Genomic DNA, 16,876 nt, shown 5'->3' with positions numbered 1-16,876 from the left:
AGGCTGGGGAGGAGAAGGGACAAGGCATTGCTTGCACAAATAGCCCTTAAAACCAAATACTGAGGTGTTCCCAAGCAGGGAGGGATGGCACCAAGGAGCAGGTGGTAGCCTTCAGCAGCTGAATGCATTCGTGCCAGTTTGGAACAGGAAAGATTTAAAATATATATAATATATACTTTTATTATTCACCCGTTAACTCCATTATATGCCAATCATGAGCTAGTTTCAGCAGTTACATTCCCTTGATCATGTCTTTAGGAGGATGCAATTAATTCAAAACAAAGGAGAGCACTGCCGGTGCCTGGGGATGCAGTTGGTGACATCAGTCGGGGCTGGCAGGGCTGGCTCACTTCCACGTGGGGCCACGTTCAGCCAGGCCAGGCTCCTCGGTGACACCGTGCCATCCTCACAGGGTCACTTACTGCAACACCAGTCCAACCTGGGGAGCAAAGAGATGTGGGTTGCAAGCGACAAGTGACTGTCTCCTACCTCAAACCCAGCCTGGATGGATGGAACTCCCTGCCCTGCTGCTGGGAGGGCTGCAGCCCCAAACCCACCAGCTCTCCCGGTGAGGAGCTGCTCAAGCAGCCCTGCAGAGAATCTCTGGGAGCTCAGTGGTGGAGCAAAGCTGCACTGAGGTGCGTGGATTTGTACCCTGTGGGAGCTGCGTGACTCAGATCAGCCCGGACTTCACAGCTGGACGAGGTGTCAGAAATCCCTAATTCCACACCCCTAAGGAGCTGTCTGCAGGCTCTCCTGCCTTTTGGGATGGCAGAGATCCTAATGAATGCCATTAGTATTAATGAGCTGTCATGATGCCACGTGGGCAGGCTGCAGGAGCACTGTGCTGCACAGCAGGACGGCTCGTGGCTCTCCAGGGCTACACCCAGTGTGGTTCCCATCCCACTCAGGACTCCCAGTGAGTAGGATGGATGCTGAGCCACAATGCTGTGCAGTGGAGCAGTTCAGCTCCCTCCAGAGGGGCTCTTGTTGGTATTGTCCCACCATGGTGTCCTGCACCAGGCTGACACATAGCCCATAGTGCTGCACACTGGCATTCAAGACACAGAGAAGGGTCTATTGTGCTCACAGGTGTTTATCTGCCAGCCCACAACCTCCTCTCAGCCACAATTCCCCATCTCTGGAGCCCATCCCACAGGTCCTCTGGGCTGGAGGACCCCACTCACCTTCTCCGGTGCCATGCTGGGACATTTCCAATTGTACAGGTAATACTGCAGGTTCCCGTCCCCAATCCCAAACTTCAGCTTCTCCAGGAAAGTTTTGTTTTCCATGAGATCCAGTGCATTGAAGACATCAAATCCTTTCTGTATGAGCAAAACACAAAGCCATCAGCTTATGTGCTGGTCAGTTCTCCCGTGTGTGTGCTTCCTGACCCCTCTCTGGCTCTTTGCACCCCAAAATATGCGGATGATGAGGCTCCAAGCCGCCCAGCCCCGCTGTGCTCACCGACTTGGCGAGGATGAGAGCGTCGCTCATGAGGTCGATGAGAGGCGTTTTGGTGTGGACGTTGTAGAAGGAGTAAGCAGCTTTCAGGCTCTTGTGGGTCGGGTGGTTCATGATGGTGGAGGGGAGCGTGTAGAAGCTCAGGAAGTCTGTCACCTCCCCTGGGGTGCTCTGAAAGGCAAAAGTGTGACACCGCAGCGTGTCAGGGCTGGGTTAATGACTGCCCAGAGCCTTTAAACTGTAGGATGGGAGCACCGATCTGCTCTCTTCTCTGCTCTCAGACCACCCAGCTCTTTCCTGGAGGGGTGAAACTCTCTAAATTTCCACACGGCGTTTTCAGTTTCAGACTGCTGTACATGCTGTATGGATGGGTTTGAAGTTATGGCCTTGGACTGGATTTCATATGCGTCACTTAGTTTCTCCCTCCTCTGCAAATGCCCTTTTAGTTTCCCTGCCATAAAAATGTGGAGATGTGGCACTTGGGGACGTGGTTGATGGGCATGGTGGGGATGGGTTGGGGTTGGACTCGGTAATCTTGAAGGTCTTTTCCAACCATAACGATTCTACAATTCTAAGGGCTCCCTGAGAGCTGGGGCAGCTCTCTCTACATGGGAAGCAGCACCCTGCAGCAGCTCACACCAAGATGATCCCAAGAAAACAGCTCTGCCTCATTCCTCCCCCTCACCTCCACCACGAAGGTGTCGATGATGTTCTCCTGAGGTAGGAACCAGTGCTCCACCTCCTCTCGGCTCATGACAGGCGTCAGGTGGAAATGCTTCAGGTACTCCGTCAGGAGCTTGTGCACTGCAGGGATGTCTTTGTGCTCCATTGGCCGCAAGCCCGGAGTCTTGGGGGTCTGCAGAAAGCAGGAAAAGTCATTTGCACCACTTATAGGGCAGCTCTGTCCCCAAAGGACTGCCTTCACTCCCCAGATGCCTCTGAGCTGAGATGTGGGTCTGACTTTCTGCTCAAAAAGCAACAGCTATGGAAAAGCAGCTTTCTCCAAATGAAACAAGCAGCTCCCACCACCAGAAGGAAACAAACAAGGGCAGGGCAGGTAGTGGCAATCTGAACACTTTGTTTTTTTCCTCTATCCAGATGGGGAAGTTCCCCAGCAGGACAACGGCGGCAACAGAACCCATCAGTGTGACTGAGGAATGAGGGACTGACCCAACTCAAGGTCACTGTGAGGCTGCGTTTGGACAGATGAGGGCTGTCACATCTGCATTCCTGTTCTACCAGGAGGACAGGATATGAGTCACCGTGAAACAAAAGATCACAGGGGTCCTGTGGTTGCAAGGAGTCACCCTCAAAATGCAGGTACCCAGGTAAAATAAGCAATGATTAAATAAAACCTAATGGCTTGATAAAGCTATTTACTATATAAACCAATGCCCGTTCTCCGTGAAGAGGATTCAGCCTCAGCTGAGGTCTGTGTGTGTCCAACTCCCAGCTCACCCACCTCGGGCAACCGGTAAAGCTTCATGGTGCGTTGCATAGTCATGTTTCTGCTCAGGTGGGAGAATTTGACCTCGATGAGTTTCCGAGGATTCAGAGAGCGGTGCCAGTACCTGCACAAACACATCTGCTGGGGGAGATTGTTTGTGGGCAGCGGGAAGGAGCATAAGGTTCTCAAAGCTGCCATGAGAGGGCAAGCAAGAACACTGCAAAGGGATGGCCGGGAGCTCCAGGAGAGAAAAACAAGAGCGTGTGCTGCAGAGCCTCCTGCCTTGTGATAAAGGAGCAGCTTAAGCAAAGCTGCTGGGATAATCCCTGAAGGACACTGCAGGGAGGAGAAACCTGGGCTGGAGCTGACGTGTGCTGCCCCAGGGAGTCCCACACTGATAAGTGCAGCCATCCCCATCCTCTGCAGCACAGCAAGGGACAGTCTGCAGAGATTTTCATCAGTCCTAAATCTTTTCAGAGAACTGGAGCTCACCTGCATGTCCCCACAGGCTTCGGCAGCACCACTCCTGCTGTGTAAACAGCCTGAAAGATCCCCTCCAGGTGAACCCTCCGCGTGATCTCACGGATCAGGACCGGAGCCACTCGTTTTGAACGCAGCTTTTTGTGGACGCACAAGAAGTTTATCTCCACCATCTTCTTCTCTCTGTGGAAAGAAACAATGCAGAGCATGAGACCCAACTGTGCTGACCGGGATCCAATGCCCTGAGCAATTTAATTCCAGCTCCCCTGAGACACAGACAAGTCCCACGGGAGGTCAAGGGGCAAGGTCTGGCTTTGGAGTGCTCTTTGAAGCTGCCACACAAGGTTTTCCCAGGAAATAGTTTCCAACCAGCCCTGCAGGATTTCTGTAAGGCAGAGCTCTACGTTCATCTCACTCATGGTGAAAACAGCCCTCAGGGCTGTTAGCTACATGGCATCCTTGCACAGAACCTTGCAGCCCATCCTAAATATCCCCCACCTTGTCCTCCAAGCAGCCAAGCATCTCCATGGCTGCAGGGCATCGACCTGGAATGCCACCAAGGGACAGGATGAGAAACTCCTGTGAGCAGAACTTACGTTTCGTAGATGTGGATGGTGGCAGGAATCGCACTGATAAACCCAACCAGCTTCTTGCTGGAGACCACTCTGACACCACAGTGCCACTGGGGCAGCCAGCCTGGGGGACGCAGCGCCCTGGAGGAGAGACACACGCTGGTCATCACAGCACACCCAAGGTTCTACGTGCACCTCCTGCTGCCTCCTGCCTCCCTGAAACATCCCAAAACCTGCTCCAGGCCGCCGAGACACCCAGGCAGGAGGACAAGAGGTGACCACAAAGTGACAGTGCAGGAACACTGGGAGGCATTCCTGCTCCTTCTGGCCAAGGCTACCGGTGACAAAGGAAGAAATCAGCGTTCCTCAATTCATGAACGCCCCAAGGAAACAGCAGCTCAGCTATAACAGGTCTCCAAGTGCTATTGCTGGCAGCATTACTTGGCAGTCACCTTCATCCCACAGCTCTGGGTCACGGGGAAGCAGCTGCAGTGCTCTGGCCGGGGTTAAGCCCACAGCATCCCGCACCCTCTGCTCTGCGGCTGCGCTGCCACTCACCACAGCAGGAACTCAGGAGAGTAGTCGAAGCGGAACATGTTGTCATCATCTTCCACGTAGTTCTCATTCAGCAGCGTGTACAGCTCCTTCAGCTAAAGGAGAGATCAAGCAGGTCAAGCGAGTTATTCAACCAGCACTGTTCATCTGCTGAAGCCAGCAGCCCTGAACCAGGACCCAGAACACTTCTGGTGTTGCTTCAGCACTCCCAAAATCACTTCCAGCTGTCAAAGCACTGAACCACGCAATGGGGACTCACACACAGAGCTGCCCCTACTCACCACGCCTCTGTCCCCAAGGTCCAGCGCGTCCCAGGTGAAGCCCTGGGGCAAAGTGTATGGCTCCTGGCGGATGTTGTCCTTGTCTGGTTCAACGGGGCCGTGGGTGTTCACCACTTCTCCTGCCAAAGAGAGCAGGGAACTATGAAAATCACCTCCATCCCCACAGCACCTTGTCTGACCGCCCCCACGGCACCTTGTCTGGGCTCTCTGCACCTCCGCCTTCATGCAGGCAAAACAGCCACAGCAGCGTGGCTGTCAAGAGATGCACACCCCAGTGATGAGGAATTGCCTTCAAATGGCACTGAAAAAGTTTCCAGGCAATGAAGAGGCAAACAAAGCCCACAGCAAGAACTGTCCCCACCTCCGCTTCTGGAAGTGCTCATCCATGTAACACTGCATGCCTAAAACACTGAGATGGACAGTGGGGCAGTCAGCCAGAGCACAGTCAGCAGTTTGGTGCACTGTGGCTGTTTGGTGCCTCTCCTTCCCCACCCCTTTCATGCTGTACCTCCCAACTAATGGGGTTTACAGGCACAGAAGCGATGTTTGCCACGTCAGGATCCTCTGGTGAAAGGGGCAAACACAAACTAGGCTTTGCTGCCTCGGTAACCCCGTGCCTTTGGTATTCCACAATGATTTCCCAGCACAAGCACAAAGAGGGACCAAAGCTGGGTATCACTTCCAGCAAACAGCCCTTTGAGACCAAACAAAGCCTCGGACGGGTGCTGACAGCATGAAAAGGGAATCAAACACGGTGTTTGCAGCAAGAGGTGTTGGGAACTGCTTGGTGAAGATTGTGCAGACAATCTGCAGCCACAACAACTTCAGATAAACCTATATACTATGCTCCCATCTTCTGTGAGAGCTTCTTGGGACAGCCTGGGGGCTCTGGGGCACGTACCGAGCTTGGGCACCGGCTGCGTGTCCCAGAACTGGTAGCTGCGCTTGCTGGCCTCCTCCATGGTTTTGGCAGGGCCCTGGCCTACAGAGAAGAGCTCAATGGCTTTCTGAATCTCCTGGATCCTCTCAGCGGGCAAAGAGTTGACCTGAGGGCAAAAAAAAAAAAAGGACAAAATGAGGATGCTGAGCTTGTAGGTCTGTGTTTCAGCTCCTCATGAGGACAGCTGGGGGTACCAATAGGGTAGGGACAAACCCTGCACCCCCCATGCTCCTTCCCAAGGCTCTTGCTGCTAGTCCAGGGCAAAGCCAAGAGGGGCAGTCACCCCCTGCTGCTATTCTTATGTTAATTAAACAAAAATCAACATCAGGGAATGTTGTCCAAATGTAGGAAAAGGGGTTTGTTGTGCTGGCAGCTGGGCACGGTGGCACAGAGCGGCCGTTCCCTGCCATCCCCGCTCTGATTTTGGGAAGAGCAGCTGAGAGGCGCCAGTCTGAGCCTTTCAGTGGAGCTGGCTTTGACACCCAGCAACGGGCTGCATTCACCCTGCAGCAACACCTCCCGCAGCAGTGGGAATTCCCATACACTGAGCCAGGAAACCACTCTAAATACGAAGGCTTTCGAGCAGCCAAGTGCCTGAATACAACAGCAGGCAGTGTCAGCACTGGGATAATTTTGATCGCCCTGAAAGGTTTGAGATGTTCACCTTCATTGGCTGGTCCTGAGCCTGGTCGGGCTGATCTCCCCCTTTTTCTTTCTTCCGTTTTGGTTTCTTTTTCTTCTTTTTGGCTCCGCTGTCATTCACTGGACTCAAGCCACTAGGGAACAAAAGAAGCATCATTGCAGCTTTTGGGTTGGTTTGTTTTTGGTGTTGTTTTTTTTGAGGACATTTACACAGTCTCTGAAACACCCTAAGGAAAATAAAAGCTCCCTGTTCCAAGCCCTGGCCTCAGAGTCCCCTTCTTTCTCTTGTTCTCCAGCTGAGGGCCATGCATTGGTTGAGGTTGGAGGTACCTCTGGAGGCACTGGGCCATCTGAGCGGGTGGCCAGGACCAAGGGCTCCCTGTCTCCATGGTTAGAGGCTCCAGCAGCTTCCACACCAGGAGAAACCCCATTGCCAAAGCCAAGAGATCTCTGTGTGTGTGGATACGTCCTCAGACCAGGGACCCACACAGCATCACTCCACTCCAAACATCTGCTAACAAGCTCAGCCCAAGTGGTATTATTTTACCAACAAGTAGAAGAGGGGAGAAGAACCTCCCTGATTTATGAGTGAAAATGTCATGAGCAGGAAGAAATCAGAGCTGAGTGTTCCGCATTAGCAAATTTCAGCTGGGCAATGAATGCAGCCCATCAGGCAAAGCACAGAGGAAACGTAATGCAGTAAATGGGAGCTACGCCGGAGTCCTTGGGACTCACAGACAAGCTTGGAGGGATTTTCAATTTAAAACCCACTTAGCAAAGCAAATACCAATGGTTAGAGGTGTTTTCTATTTTAAAGTCCATTTAGCAAAACAAATAGCGTGCCCAATCCCCTCTAACTCCCCAAATTAACCCCCATGCCCTGCATGAATTGCAAACATCCCCAATCGCAGTGCACGGGGCTGCTCTCCATCCCATCTGTCAGTGAACAGACAGCTCTGCCTCGAGCCCACGGCTCTCCCAGATGTGCTCACAGCCTTTTTCCTCTCCTATCTCGTCAACCCAAGAGCTGCTCTGATAGATAACATGGGTGGAGAAAGGCACACCGGCTGCGCTACCAGAACTATCTTGGTACTTAGGGACATGGGCTACTGGCATAGCAGGGAGGAGTTGGGTGGAGCTTGGTGATCTTGGAGGTCTTCTCCAACCTTAATGATTCTTGAAAGAGATGATAAGGCACAAGATGAAGTGATGGGAGGCAGCCAGCAGGATGTCACTGCAGGCAACCAGCCCATGGTGGGGGGAGATGGAACTGCATGAGCTTTAAGGTCCCATCAAACCAAAACCTTTCTGTGATTCCAACTCCTCAAGCACCTCCATGCTTAGAAATCAGAGTGGTGACGGATGAGGAGCTGTGTCTGTCCCACATTTAGATGCTGGAAAATCCTCCTGACAAACGTGTGTGGCTAATTGGGTGCAGGTAATCTCATTAGGCTGTGGGAGCGGGCAGATGGCAGGGACATCACAGTGCAGGGCAGCAACGCATCATCACTGTGATGTGTTCTGCAGCAAACCAGAAACAGCAACGAAACACCGCTTTCACACAAAGGAAATGAGAATAAACATGAAAGTGTGATTCTCTGTTGGAAAATGAACTCTGTGCTTCACCACAGAGAGCCACTTCCCAGCGCTGACACAGAAGCAGGGCGGGGGATGTCAATTCCTCCTTCCTGTCCTTAAAAGGAAAGGAAGTGCTGCTATCGCTCAGTAATAGTACTGAGTTCCTACAGCCTAGAGCCAAGAGCTGATGGCTCCAAGCACAAACTGGGCACTGGCAGAGGAACAGCCCCAGGCACAGCTCCCAAACACCGCCCCTTTGTGCTCCGTGCTGGGGACAGCACTCACCTCATGCCCTTGCAGATGTGGCACTGGGGGACGTGGGTTAGTGGACATCGGGATGGGTTGAGGTGTGACTGGATGATCTTAGAGGTCTTAATGTTCTATGAGTGGGCATGGAGGGGATGGATCTGGGTTGGACTGGGAGATCTTAGAAGTCTTTCCCAGCCTTAATGTTCCATGAGTGAGCATGGTAGGGATGAATTGAGGTTGGACTGGCTGATCTTGGAGGACTCCTCCAAACTTAATGGCTGTGTGACTTGCTCAACAGCACCCAATTCTTCCTAACCCACGGCTCACTCATCAGCCACCATTCATCTGAACAGCTGTACTGGGAAATCATGCCGAGAAGGCACAGTAACAGTGACTAAATGCCATGTCTGCTCTCTGCTTGGCCCTGGTTCCTGCAAACCTAATCATGTAAGAGCAGAGGAAAAGAGAAACCTTTCCAAGCATGGCTAAACCCATTAAAAGGAGACATGATGCCACACCCAGGAGGCAAATAAAATAGAAATGCACATCTGTGCTGCTGTAAAATAGCTTCTGTAATATGTCTTGCATGACCTTTTATTACTAGACAGGCAAGATCATTGCTGATGGGGAGAGAAAGGCCCTTCCCAGGATGCAGGTGGGAGCCTGGTGAGGCTGGGATGTGCCATGCAGAGGCACAAAACCTCGGTGTGAAGGGTGTGGGATCACTGCCAGTGTCTGTGCCATCGCTTCACATCTCGTGTCCCCAGCGCTGCTCTGATGGGTGCAAAGCAGGTGGCACTGGGTGGCATGGCGATGCTGTAGGAGCCAGCAGGGGCTGCAGGCAACAGGATGGCACACACCAAAAACACAAAGCACCCAGAATTCGGCATAAAGCTGCAAGAATCCCCGAGGTCTCCGCCTCCCGCCCAACTTCCATCCACGCCACGATCGGGCCCGACCCCGCAGCTTCAGCACACGCTCTCACTCATAAGAGTGAATGGAAGCTAAACGGCCCGCCCCCAGGCCGACCGACAAGCGGCTCGTCCAATCGCAACGCGCGATGTTATCTGCTGGCCAATCAGCGCGCGCGAGGGGTGGGGCGGCACTGACTTCCCGGCCCCTGCCCACCTCAATGGGCCCCGCGGCCGCCCCCGCGCCGCGCTTACCCCCGCTTCGAGCCGCGCTCCGCTTCGTTCTCGCAGTCGCTGCAGTGCTCGTGGTCGTTCTCCTCTGACGACGGCCGCTGAGGCCTCGCCAGCGGCCGCCTCACTGCTGTCTCACTGTCGTCCGCCATCTTGAAACGGGGCCTCGGCGGCTGCCGCACCCCCACAACAAAGCGCGCTGTGATTGGGTGGCGCGCCGCGGGGCATGCCGGGAGCGGTAGTCCGCGAGGGTAGGCGGGGGCCGGGTCGGGAGTGGGCGGGAACTACAACTCCCGTCAGCCTTTGCCGCTCCCCACCCGCTTCCTGCCCGAGGGGTCGGACCGATCCCAATGCGGGCGGCGCTGACTGGCTGAGAGCGCACTCTCAGTTTCTCCCACCCAATCGGCGTGAGTTACACTGCGTGGTGCGCGAAGCCGGCAGCGGTGAGTGCGGGAGGGGGCGAGGCTGCGGGTCCGGCTCGGCCCGGCTGAGGGGCCGCGGTTGGGGGTGTGGCTGCGGATTTCCACGCTGAGATCATGATTTATTTTTTGTTTTTTTCTCTTTTAATTTCATTTTCTGTCATTGCCGAGCCCCCGGAGTTGGGCTCGGAGTGAAGTTGGTGCACCTTGGCCTTCAATCACGGCTCCTTGGGATGTGTGCCGTTAGGCCTCTGTTCTGTGTGGTAAAATCATTGAATTCACCACTGTTTTTTGTTTTTTTTTCTCTCCTGGTTTTGGCTTTCCTCTTGTTTGTTTGTTTAATTAGTGCAGACCAACACTGCCCCAAACTGCTCTGTTCTGGGGGAAAAGCAGCATCTGGCTCCTGCCCATCTGCAGGAAGGGATGATCAGCCCCTGCGTACAAATCAAATCGTTAAACATTCACACCTCACAGCACGTTGGTACCTCGTACCACGGGTCTCGTCTGGTCCCTGTGGCTGTACAAGTGCTTACAAACTCCATTGGGCTGCATTTTGGACGCCAGCCTTTCACACTGCTCCTTTACCCCTCAGTAATTCCTGCACCTGTCGGCTCACAGAGGTCTGTAATGGAGGGACAGAAAGAGGTTTGTTGGGAGCACATGACAGAGGGACAGAAATAGATTCACTGGGATCATGTAACAGGACAGAAATAGGTTTGTTGGGACCAGGTCCCAGCTGGGGCCACAGCTTGGGGTTACTGCGCTTAGAAATGCTGTATTTACTTTACATGGGCAGGAGAGTTTTATATTTCTAAACACAGGAGAAGAGTTTCCTCCCCACAAAGCTGGGTACTGATGGCCTGAGCCCCTTCCTCTCCCCCACACCAGCACTGCTCATGTCACAGGGCATAGAACATGTAGAACATCCAGGGCTGGATCCTAACCCAGTCTGAAGGTGAGGGGGGGATAGGGGGAGGGAATGCCCCATGGAGGTCAGGTGCTCACTTGGCGACAAAGCTCAGGATTTACATCAGCCTCTTGGAGATCACTGATGTTTGTTATGGCTGCCCTCTCTGAATTCCCCCTTCTTGCTGGAGTTAACCCCATCTGTTTGCCAAGAGGAAGGGAAGAGCACACGTGGTGCTGCTGTGGGCTCTGTGTGCCCTCAGCAGCCACAGAGCGAAGTTGCTGGCAGGTGCTGCTAGCTTTTCTCTCTTTCCTCTAACTCCCACTTCCTCCCTCTGCCGAACTGCCTTCAGCTGCTGCTGAGCACATCCAGCCCTCTCCGGGTCCCATCTGTAGGACTCAATCGTGACGCAGGTGTCTTTTTCTAGCAAAAAGGAAGCATTGAAATCACACAGATCGTCAGGGTTTGGAGCAGGTGCCTCTCCAGGAGAGGCTGAGTTTCCCCTGGTCTGGCCAGGAGGAGGATGAGGGGTGGCCAAGAGCAGCCCACCACTCCAGGGATGTGGTTACTAAGGGTATGGAGCCGCTCGCAGCCGATTTGGCAAAGGGCTGAACCGGCCCCAGGGCTATCAGCAGGCACAGGGCTCTGTGTCTGATGCCTGTTTGTGAGCTGACAGCCAGGAGCTTGCTGCTCAGAGCCGTGATTTCTTGCATCCGTCGCGCTGTCCATGCGGTGCGTGCTGCCGATGACAGTGCTGGCTTCCAGGTAGTGCAGAGATGTGATTTACTTGCAGTCTCCTGTGGTCTGCGTCCCGATTATGTCAGAGGTAGCTTGTCTCCTCTTGCTCCCCATCTGTTGAGATCAAGCAGGGCTCACTATCTGTCCTCGTGGGCTGAAGTGCTGGGTGAGTTCTTCCCGTTGTCACAGATCCTGTGTCACCCTGCCAGAACTGTTGGGTGTCCTCTGATTTGGGATGCTGTAGGTGAGGCACAGCCAGAATCCCCGTGCTCTGGGGAAGCCTTGTTTAACCTGGCTCTGTTCTTCAGCGTGGGCACCCAGCTCAGAGGGGTGCCAAGACTCTAATAATGTCTCAGTGACTCCCTGAAAATGTATGACTGGGCTCTGAATGAAGTTGCTTGTTTGGTATAAATATTTGATGAACAAAACAGCCGCGTCCTGGCACGTTTTCAGCTCTCTCTTTCTATTTCAGAGCGCAATGTTCCTGGTTGGGCTCTCGGGTGGAATCGCGTCGGGGAAGAGCACGGTGGTGGCCGTGCTCCGGGAACTGGGCTGTGCCGTGATTGATGCTGATGTTATTGCCAGAGAGGGTTCGTTCTGCATTGCTGATCTTTCTCCCCGATGTTCCCCTGACAACTGGGATTGATGTGCAGTGATGCGCAGACGGCAGAGGGTGCTCTGGGTACATCAGATCTGCTTCCCTCCCATTCCCCCAGCCGATGGGGATGTGTGGAGCAGCTGTCTCAGGGGATTGGAACTAAGATATATTTCTAATAAAATTAAAAAAAAAAAAAAAAAGATCATGTCCTAATAACAAACGCCAGGGGAGATCTTATCCTGAGTTTCCCTCTCCAGGAGTGCAATGCAGTCAGTGCTTTCCGGCTTTGAAAGTGAGCTCTTGGCAAAAGAAATGCATTTCTCCTTACTCTGGGTTCCGTGGGCTGATTCGACCTCCTGGCCCCAGGACCTCACCCTGTAACTCAGTTATGCTGGGTGGTATCACTGAGCTGAAAGAATTCCCCCGGTGCTGGGTGTTAATACAGAGAAATCCATCCACAAAATCATTTGTGCCTTAATGTGCTCAAAAAAAAAAAAAAAAAAAAAAAAAAGAGGCTGCAAAGATCTCAGCTCAGAGGGAATTCAGTCTGTGCTCCTGCACGTCTGCACCTTGCTGCTTAGAAATCCAGGCGTTGGGTCTGCGGCTGAGCAGCGGTGCGGGCTGTATCATTTTGAAGTGCTTTTCTGTTTGTTGAAGAACTTACCATGTAGCCACTCAAAGCTGCAATGCTCTCACGCTTTATTGCACTGTAATTCCCCCGGAGGCGCTGGAAATTTGCTAGAGGTGCTCAGAGCCCTCGGAGGCCATAGGAAAACAGTATGGATGCTTGATGTCAGTTTTCTACCAATCGCTTTGTTCTTCTGCAATTCCTTTTTTATGTGTGTGTGCTCACTGTATGGATCTGCCCCACCCTGAAACGGCCTCAACGTGAAATTCCGATGGAGAAAGAAATTGGTCTTAAAGACTTTTATTAGGTTGGCCCACGGTTACAACCTGTGGCAACGTTCCTGGATTTCTGAGAGGAAATTACATCTGGTTTGCCACTCTCTGTGGCCAGCCTCAGCTTGATCTTAATTACATTTTTATTATTTCATCCTTTCTGTCGGTGATTTTGATGCCCGTTTAACGTCAGAGACCCCCCCAGATACCTGCTGGGAATTGATCTCTGAGGCGCTTGCTGCATTCGTTCTCACAAAGAATTTGGTGGCTGAGGCTAAAAGCAGCAAAACACCTTTGTGACAGCCGGAGCCGGCGGTGCAGCACGTCCGAGGCGGTCGTGGCGCTGAATTAATGTCCCCAAAGCGCTTCGATCCCCAGGTGTCAGCCCTCGGAGGGACCTTGGGCTGAGAGTTTGCAGAGTGCTGCCTGCAGCGCCGGTGCCAGCTGTCTGCCGGTGCGTGCTGGCAGGCAGATGCGCTCTCAAGCTCTGTTATTTAATGAGCAAACCTCATTTGAGGCCGATCGCTGATGCAAAAGCTGCCTGTGCTGTGCAGTTGTCTCTGACCTCCGGCTGTTTAATGTTATCAGTGGTGCAGCCCCGCCTGAAGGCCTATCAGCAGATCGTGCGCTGCTTCGGCCCCGAGATCCTCCAGGAGAGCGGAGAGATCGATCGCGAGGCGCTGGGAAACATCATCTTCTCCCACCCGGAGAAGCGGCGGCTGCTGAACGCCATCACCCACCCCGAGATCCAGAAGGAGATGCTGAAGCAAGTCTTGAAGTACTTTGTGCTCGGTAAGGGCGACAGGGGCTGCTGGCTGTCCCCGTGTCAACGTGGAGAAAGGGACAGGGAAGGGGACAGAAGCAGAGCTGAGTGACGGCCTTTGTGCTCCGCCACTGGTGGCCTTTAGCATCGGCGTTTGGAGTATTCATCACTGCCCTTCCTGCCTTTCACTGCTGCCCTTCGCATTCTTCTTCTATGGTTTAAAGTACATCTGCAGGGCCTGAGAAAGGCATTGTGAGGCCTCTTTGGAGATTGCTCTTTGGATAATGTCATACCTTCTGAAATGGCCAAATATTATTCCCCGCTCCCAGCCTCTCTGGGCTTCGATGAAAGCTGCAGAGCACTTTTGGTCTCGATAAGGTGAGAAATGGGCTGACAGCTGTGCTTTCCAAAGTCCCGCTTTTCCCCCTGATAAATATAACAAATGCAGCTGTCAGACTTGGTCTAATCAAATGCCAGATAAGATCACCAGCTGTTTTGGAGGTCTCCGTGTAGACAGAAGGATGTCTTAATAGAGTCAGTCTGGTTTTGTGGAGCTTATCAAAGCTGAGCTGCTTGACAGCTGAATAGGGCTGTGCAGGGACCCCAAGATTTGGGGTGGAAGGAGCGGAAGGCGAGGGAAACAACAGGCAGGAGAGCTGGGAGCCAAAACACTCTGAGTTCTGAACCCGGGCTGCAAAGTCGGAAGGAAGACCCTGTCCTGCCCCTTGGCGAGAGTGCAGTGTGTGTTCAGCAGGCTGCTTTGTCCTCATTAGTCAGGTTTTAATGATTTGGGATAGCTGGATGCTGTCTCCGAGGATTGCTTTGTAAGGAAAGCTCTATTGATCAAGCCATAGGGCAGCAAGAAGCATCTCTAGACAGAGATGCTGGTAAAATGGTGGTTTGCTGGGGGATTGTGCCTTTGTCCAGGCTTTTGTTGCCATGGCCTGGTTGGATGGGGAGCACTGGCTTTGTTTATAAACCAGCAGAGCTGTCTGCAAGGATCTCCTTGCTCTCTTTGGGAAAAGTGAAACTGCTTAGCTAAAGCTTTCTGAAAGGGAAGAAAACTAAGCTGGAAAATGAGCCGGGAAACATCGGCTTAACTGCCTGCAGCCTGGCAGAGCCTCGGACAGCTGAAAGAGAGAAGAGCAAATTCTGCTGTGGGCACTGCTCCCCTGGAGAGGCTGGCGACGACGTGTGACTGCTGCTCCTGCCAGCACTGCACTGCCGCTTCCATTTGAGCTTCTCGTTTCATCTCCTCATTATATTTCTGCAGCTTCACCTTTGGTCTGAGATCATCCAGGTTAGGGTTTCGGTTGTTTTTTTTTTTTTTTTTTTTTCCCCCCGCAGAAACTTGGAATGAAACCATTTCCTCAGTCTGAAAGGAGGGGGGCTGCTCTTCTCCCGGTGCAGCTGCACTCACAGAGCTGCAGAGTTTTGCCGGAGCAGCTGCAGCGCACGTGTGAGGCTGTTGGGAATCTGTGTAACGCCGATCCTTTTGGGGCTGTTGTCGTTCCTGCAGGCTACCGCTATGTGATCCTCGACATCCCTCTGCTCTTCGAGACCAAGAGGTTGACCAAGTTCATGAAGCACACCGTCCTGGTTTACTGGTAAGGGCCGCGAGCGCTGGGCCACCTCCCCGTCCCTCCGTGCCCCTCTCAGCGCCGCCCTCTGCCCCGCAGCGACCCGCAGACCCAGCTGGCACGGCTGAGGAAGAGGAGCGGGCTGTCCCAGGCTGAGGCCGAAGCTCGCATCGCCTCGCAGCTGCCGCTGGATGAGAAGCGCCGTTTGGCCACTCACGTCATCGACAACTCCGGCGACCGCGAGAGCACGCGCCAGCAGGTGCTGCGGCTGCACGCGAGGCTGGAGGATTCCCTGGACTTCCTGTGGGCACGGCTGGCGCTGGGGACGGCCGTGGCTGCGCTCGGAGGGCTGCTGTACCTCCTCCTCCAGCATTTCATCTCTTAATTCATCTTTTTGGGGGTTTTTTCTTTTCTTTTCTTTTTTTTTTTCTTTTTTTTTTCTCAGTTGTTTTCCAAAGGCCTGGATTTCCAGGTTTGAAAAGGGCATTGAAAGGCCACCTGTTTTAATGAGCTTTGCCAGCTGAATGCAGACGGTGGGGTGAGGTTTCTCCTGCTGACTTCCCAAACTGAATGTGAGTTTTCTTCCAGCACCGTCTCCCATCTCTGTTCTTTAACTTTCTGCTCAGGGTCTGGTGCCCATCTTTGGGTGGAACTGCTCCCATGGAGGGGATGAGGCCTTCTAGCCCCATGGAGATCTGAATGGTGGCGTTCTGACCTGTGATGAATTCAGGCACTTCAGCCTCTTCCATGGCAATCTCTTTATGGGGGGAATAGGTGGGCTCTCAGATCTGGTTCCTGCTGCTAAATGTCCCCAGGTTGATCCCCTGGGATTAGAAATGAGATTTTCCCTTATTTCACTTTAAACCTGTGGTTGGGAACCAGCAGCATGTCATTCCCAAGGGCTGGGTGTACAGCTGGCTGCTCGCAGCCCCTCTGACCCGTGTTTCTGCAGCCTAAACAACCCCATGAGCATTACTTTCCAAAGGGGGATGATGCTGAGGGTCTGATGCATCCTCAGAGGGGCTGAGACCTGGGAGCTGCCCCATGGGAAGGCACTACTGGAGAGGATGAGCCTGGGTGAGGCGGGTGCTGGCTCTTGGCTTTTGTTTTAATAAAGCACTAACCTGCAGACAGTTCCCCGTGGCTCTGAGATTTCCGGGCTGCAGTGCTGCTCTTTTCCTGGCCTTCTCCCAGGCTGTTCCTATGCTGGGGCACGGCTGCGCTCTGTAAAGTTCATTGTGTGCAAGCAAAGCTTACGAGCATGCTTATGTGTTGCCGATGCAGAGCTTGGTTCCGATCCCAGGAGCTCTGCAGCCTCGGTTCCTGCAGGGCCCGGCTCAGCCCTGGCCCTGAGCTCTGCTCTCAGCTCTGGGCTCCTGAGCACAGAGTGTCCGGGTCCCACATTTAGCGTGGCTGCAGGGACCTGTGCGTCCTGGCCCTGGGCTGCTTAGTCTGAGCATCCCAGCACAAGCAATAACCCTCCGTCATGCCCCTCTCCTGCTTTTTAATGTGCCTTTAATTGCAGTGGTGATGTTGGGGCCGGGAGTCCCTCCCAGCAAGCCATAAATCAGGGCTGGAGCAGGACAGGCTAAGCCAGAGATAAGCACTGATTGCGTTCCTC

At 53.4% G+C, this 16,876-nt stretch overlaps 2 protein-coding genes across 3 annotated transcripts; one reads left to right on the top strand and one right to left on the bottom strand.

Annotated features, from left to right (window-relative positions):
- Positions 1–153: 153 nt before the first annotated feature.
- Positions 154–9,570, bottom strand: NMT1 (N-myristoyltransferase 1). The gene is made up of 12 exons (XM_003213004.5): positions 9,375–9,570; positions 6,404–6,515; positions 5,701–5,845; positions 4,800–4,918; positions 4,522–4,613; positions 3,988–4,104; positions 3,404–3,574; positions 2,927–3,035; positions 2,150–2,320; positions 1,468–1,635; positions 1,188–1,325; positions 154–439 (listed from the first exon to the last, which is right to left on the bottom strand). Exons 1-12 carry the CDS (start codon positions 9,500–9,502, stop codon positions 419–421), a joined length of 1,491 nt encoding a protein of 496 aa, XP_003213052.1. The 5' UTR covers positions 9,503–9,570; the 3' UTR covers positions 154–418.
- An 88-nt stretch (positions 9,571–9,658) lies between these two features.
- On the top strand, positions 9,659–16,391 carry DCAKD (dephospho-CoA kinase domain containing). 2 transcript variants are annotated; one of them, XM_085211324.1, is made up of 5 exons: positions 9,659–9,793; positions 11,887–12,004; positions 13,501–13,704; positions 15,195–15,282; positions 15,355–16,391. In XM_085211324.1, the coding sequence occupies exons 2-5, from the start codon at positions 11,893–11,895 to the stop codon at positions 15,638–15,640; spliced, it is 690 nt and encodes a 229-aa protein (XP_085067450.1). In that variant the 5' UTR covers positions 9,659–9,793; positions 11,887–11,892; the 3' UTR covers positions 15,641–16,391. The 2 variants fall into 2 exon arrangements, with proteins under 2 accessions (XP_085067450.1, XP_085067451.1); XM_085211325.1 differs by lacking the exon at positions 9,659–9,793 and adding an exon at positions 11,193–11,441.
- The last annotated feature ends 485 nt before the right edge of the window (positions 16,392–16,876 follow it).

The sequence above is a fragment of the Meleagris gallopavo genome, chromosome 29, assembly GCF_905368555.1.
Source record: "Meleagris gallopavo chromosome 29, MGAL_WU_HG_1.1, whole genome shotgun sequence".
Taxonomy (NCBI): domain Eukaryota; kingdom Metazoa; phylum Chordata; class Aves; order Galliformes; family Phasianidae; genus Meleagris; species Meleagris gallopavo.
Note: the sequence above shows the minus strand (reverse complement) of the source record. Positions and strands in the feature narration are given on the sequence as shown.